The following is a 5,345-nucleotide window of genomic DNA, read 5'->3' on the forward strand; positions in this document are numbered from 1 at the left end:
GCATCTTATAAAAGTAAAATTGATTTCTTATTTGTTTTTCCGTCCCACTTATTTTAATTATTTTGAGAATAAAAATATATGATAGCCCAGTTTTATTTTTATTTTACGAACATTGTAATTTAATTTTGAGGTCACATATTATATACGTAATAATGTGTCGGTTGTAAAAATACATTAAATGGATTCAAATGTCATTTATAAGCTTTTAAAGACCTTTACAATGTCCGACTGAAATAACAATTTTTTTATGTTATGAAATAAATTGGTGTGTATATTTTGTGAGATTTTTATATGCCTCCTTTTTTATCTTTGAGAGTTCCTTTTTTAGCTTAAATTTGAATTCCCCACTACTAGTTCTTACACAGACATCAGTACAACGCGGACGGTACATTCATTTTTCACTACCAATCGAACATTACAAAAGCCTTTGAAATATTTCTAGCAACATTTCTCTGCACATTCTAGGTCTTATCTGTACATGTTAAGTATTTCCGTGGTCAACAAAGTATCTCTTAATTTCTCGCACGTTTACGGTGACCACGAAGTGTTATTCCACTTTCGCGCCCATTTACGGTGACCACGAACTCTTCGTGGTCACGGAAGTGCGTGTGAGCGTGTCCGTGAGCGCGTACATGACCGAGTCGTGGAATGTGGCCACAACTGTGTAGTTGACGCTTAGCAAGTACTCTGTCGTGTTGCGTATTGCTGCTTGGTCGTTGGAACGGAATTCTATGACCTGGAAATTAGATTTTTGGGTGATTTACTTGGAATTAGAACTCATGTACATGGACATATCGAATATAAATGTCGAATGTAGCCATATTTGTGTTTTGTGTTTGGATATTGCGATAGTTTGTATGTGTGTTTGAGTAGAGGAGACCGTAAATGTGTGCTGTTGGCAGAGTGTATATCTAGTTATGCATGAAATTTTGTGTTGTTGTTGACTGTGTGTATGTTGCTGTTGGCTGGGTTGGTGTGCCGTCGTTGGCTGTGGCCAACAATCACGGCTGTATTTTTGTTGGATGTGTGTATTGTTGTTGTGTGTGTGTTGTTGTTGTCTATGTTTGTGTTGTTGTTGACTGTGTTTGTGTTGCTGTTGGCTACGTTATTTGTGTGTGTGTGTGTGTGTTGTTGTTGGCTATATGTTGGTGTGCCGTTGTTAGGTGTGTGTTGTTGTTGAGTATGTGTTGTTGTTACTGTGTTTGTGTTGTTGTTGTTGTTGGCTGTGTGTTGTTGTTGTTGTGTGTATTGTTATTGGGCATGTGTTGCTTTTAGCTATTAAATTAAATTAATTAAATATTTATTTATTTTCTCATCACAAATGTACAATCAACACATACATTGTTAATCTATATTATCTTAATACTAACATTTGTGAGAGATTGGTGCCCGCGATAAGTACAAAATACTTGTGTTACGGGTCACCAGGCCCCCAAGCATTAACAATCACATCTATCAGATAAACAATGAACGTGAACATTAAATGAGAAAGAAGCTATGTTATGTGTGCGTGTTGTTGTCTGTTGTCTATGTTTGTGTTGGATGTGTGTGACTGTTGTGTGTGTGTGTATGTATACCTGCAGCTTGGCGCTGGCGGGCAGGCGGCGCAGCGCGGCGGGCACGCTGCGGCCGGCGAGCAGCGCGTAGTGCGGCCGCGTGACGCCCGCCGCCAGCAGCAGCGTGTGCAGCGGCAGGCACAGCACGCGCGAGCTGAACAAGCTGCCACCCCCCTCGGGCTCTTGGTAGCTCACCTAGGCACATGAGACTTGCTTGTACTAAACCCCATACTCGCATTAAAAAAAATATCTATACAGATATATCGCCATTAACAGAAATGTTAACAGTGAAAACAGATCCGCCTCGAAGGACCACTAATTCCGGAGTCAAAAAGACGTTACGACTTACGATGAGGTAAAAAAAAACCGTACAAATAAAGCTTGATTAGTGATTAACACTCAAGCGGGTCTTTTTGATATTTTTATAAAAGCGTTCAACATAGCGTTATGTTATGTACTGTAGTTTACAGAAATTAAATTTAATAACTTTCATTTTAATGTAAGAAATCGTTTGTACCTCTTGAACGTGAAAGCGTATTTTTTTACGCAAAAAAGTTTTGATATTCTTTATTAAAAAAAAAAAGGATATTAGTTGGCACTTGACCTGTACCAAAAAAAGTACACACATACACACTATTATAATTATTGTTGACTGTTATGTATATTATTTTTAGAGTTTTTGTTCTTTTTAACAACAATTACTTTATATTGAGAACGCTTCTGGAGTATACTATATTAAATTTTTTTTAACTTTATTAAGGTGGAAGGGAATCAGTCTTAAAAAAAATATACAGAAAAAAGAAAGAATAGCTAGAAAAAATAAGAAGTATTAACAGCTAGACAAAAATAACTGAAAGAAAGAAACATATTCATGTTTTATAAGTTGTAATAATTTATAAGTTTTCACATCACACAACTTATAAACTAGACAAAAAAACCGAAATATTCAACTAACCTCTCTTGGATGTGCAGTAGGGCTGAGACAAGCGTGCAGAGCGCTAGCAGCACCCCGTAGTGAGAGAAAGTCACGAGGCGCAGCCCTAACGGCCACGCCCTTCCAGCCTCGCACCATTTCAAGGTATGAAGTGGTTGGTTCGCGGTCACCTTGGGGTAGGATCTCGACAAATGTCCCGTTGTACTGTTGAGAATTAATTAAAACAAATAAATTATACATTTACTCACGATAATTATGATGGTGAAGGTACAATATTAACGTTGACAGAATGACATTGATAGTAATGACATTGGCGGTATTAACATTTATAGTAATGAAGTTGACGGTACAAGCCTTTGACAGTATTAAATTTGATAGAATTAACTTTGATAGTAAATTGTGGCAATGCAGTACTGCCATAAATTAAAATATTGAATTGAATTGACTTTAATGGTTTAGCACTAATATTGACATCTATGAGTATTTTTTCATAAGTATGTGAACTTACAATCTCTCCATAAAGTCGATCAAGAACCTCCACCCGATCTGTTATATTGGGCACAGGTGGTGGGTTCTTCGGAGGGCGAGGCGCGAGATGCAACTGTCTCACATACGCTATGAGTATCGGTGATTCTGCCGGGATGCTGGCCAGCTCGTAATCTTGCGACATGTTGAGACGGAACTGTTGGGCGCCCATCGCTACAATCAATTCACATGTATTAGTACATTTGAGGTTGTGAAAGATAGAAACACACAATTAATTCAGAAAATTAACTCTTTTTTCTAAGAGATTATTTTCTTATAAATGAGAGGGCCTTGTTTCGTTCTAATAATAAAAGAAGTGATTAATTTTGAACAAAAAAAGGTATGATAATTATATAAAAAAATCTGTAGTTTTTGAAATCATACACAGTATTATAACTTACCAACAGTATCCATATAAATGAGCAGCATGGTCATCACAGTAACAAACGTGAGCACAAACAGAATAGCTGGCAGGAGTTTTCTATACAACTCATTGGGAGGTGTCTTCGTTAGCGACGGAATACCAAATCTATTTGTAGGCACTGGAGCAATGGGCACTGTAGTGGTTTTTGGGACTGGTTTTGGTACATCTTTTGGTTTGTCCACAGGTTCTTGTGGTACTTCTGGCAGCGGGTTTTCTTGTATTTTCTAAAAAAACACAGTGTTGTTAATATTTGTTAATTTATGAGGTATATAAATTAATTATAAGCTGCCATTGAAATGTGTATCTTTTGCTTAACCCATTGACCACCGAGCGGGCCGATGAGACCACGACACAATAGATTTTCTATTGTGTCTGTGATTCCGGGGGCTGAGGCATTAAGCGTGTAAAGCTATTATATTGTATTTACATGCATCTATAATAACAGCTTATTAAATAACTGGGTGATTGTATTAACTCTGATGACTTATCTTACATAAGTATTTTTAACATTGTGGTAAATGTTAAAAATACTTATGTAATGACGATTCGAAAGTGCTACTAAACAGTAGTCTAATTGAATAAATGAATGTTTGAGTTTGAGTTTTGAGTTTGATGAACCAGAATTAAACCTTTTTAATAATAATATGACTTTCCACAGTTGAAAGTTTATACATTCTTCATTTCATTGGCAAATGTTAACAAGCGTCTTCAAATACCTTATTTGCTACTGTATAACTATATCCAAGGTATTTTATAGTACTGCATACCATATAATTAATAAAAAAAAATCAATTAAATTTAGATAGGTATTTTTGTAATTGTAATAAATATTTCAACCTATTTTTAGCAATAAGCTGTATGGAACAGTATAAGCTGAGTTATGCTGAACTTAAAATCAGCACAATGATCAACTGAACTAATGGAAAAGTGTGTATTTTCCTTTGAGATGATTATATGAAGATTAATTGAATTTACTTCACTTATTTATGTTATTTAGTTTAATCTAATTAAAACGTGATTAATAGTAATCCTCTGGTAATATTTATAGCCATAGAATGTGTATTTGTAGGAATTCTACAACCATTACATTACAAATCCTTTGTTTAAATTTATAGTTATCTTTAAAAACGACAATTATATCACTGATCTATGCTTAGCTCACCATATTTTAAGTTTATTTCGAGAACACTAGAATTTTTTCATAGTACAAGCCAAAAAAAGAGCAGACGGCGTTGACAACAACTGTTACAGGATGTTTTTTTTGACACATTGGCTAGGGATGCAAACACGGACTTAGCAAAGCTATTCATAATGTTTTATATAAAAACTTTTTAATACTCACTTTCTCCGCCATTGTACTTATTTAAATATAAGAAACACTGAGTTACCTAAACAAAGAAACGCATTTAAAACAAAAACAAGCTAACTCCGCACTATTGTACAACTTGTACTTTATTTTCACCAATAAATACTAATTAATGATTGAAAGTGAATGTTTTGTTTGAATTCCGTTGTTACTAACAAGTTTTCATTGTTGAAACTTATATTAACTAGAAAATAAATTAATTAAAACAGGTGAACGCACAAAACACAGGTGTGAGGTAAATTCATTATCCAACGTGAGTCACCGATTTGTGACATACTGACATGAATGTTGCCACTTTTTGCCTTGGTTTGTTTGTATTGGTTTGTACCTACACCTGCTTACCTGCCAAATGTTGCCTGCCACCTGCGTAGTAGAAAATTATTTCTACAAATTTTTTTTGATGAAAAAATATTTGTAGAAATAATTTTAGATTAATTAACATTAATACACTTCCAAAAGTTTGATACAATCTTTTGATGATTCAAAACAGATCTCATTAATTCCCTGATGTAGGTACGTTATGATTTAAGTTTCAGGAAA

At 34.9% G+C, this 5,345-nt stretch overlaps 1 protein-coding gene across 2 annotated transcripts; it reads right to left on the reverse strand.

The window, feature by feature from the left end:
• Positions 1 to 403: 403 nt before the first annotated feature.
• LOC123702798 (protein Star) lies at positions 404 to 5,085 on the reverse strand. 2 transcript variants are annotated; one of them, XM_045650598.1, is made up of 6 exons: positions 4,782 to 5,085; positions 3,417 to 3,663; positions 2,999 to 3,189; positions 2,512 to 2,694; positions 1,578 to 1,751; positions 404 to 736 (listed from the first exon to the last, which is right to left on the reverse strand). In XM_045650598.1, the coding sequence occupies exons 1-6, from the start codon at positions 4,791 to 4,793 to the stop codon at positions 569 to 571; spliced, it is 975 nt and encodes a 324-aa protein (XP_045506554.1). In that variant the 5' UTR covers positions 4,794 to 5,085; the 3' UTR covers positions 404 to 568. The 2 variants fall into 2 exon arrangements, with proteins under 2 accessions (XP_045506554.1, XP_045506555.1); XM_045650599.1 differs by lacking the exon at positions 4,782 to 5,085 and adding an exon at positions 4,602 to 4,701.
• Positions 5,086 to 5,345: the final 260 nt, after the last annotated feature.

The sequence above is a fragment of the Colias croceus genome, chromosome 24, assembly GCF_905220415.1.
Source record: "Colias croceus chromosome 24, ilColCroc2.1".
NCBI classification, from domain to species: domain Eukaryota; kingdom Metazoa; phylum Arthropoda; class Insecta; order Lepidoptera; family Pieridae; genus Colias; species Colias croceus.

Excerpts from the sequence above, each read along its gene's own strand:
- LOC123702798 (XM_045650598.1), bottom strand. Across the intron at positions 3,190-3,416 it reads CATTTATATGGATACTGTTG|CGATGGGCGCCCAACAGTTC; the intron begins GTAAGTTATAAT and ends AATTGATTGTAG. Across the intron at positions 737-1,577 it reads CCGCCAGCGCCAAGCTGCAG|GTCATAGAATTCCGTTCCAA; the intron begins GTATACATACAC and ends TCTAATTTCCAG.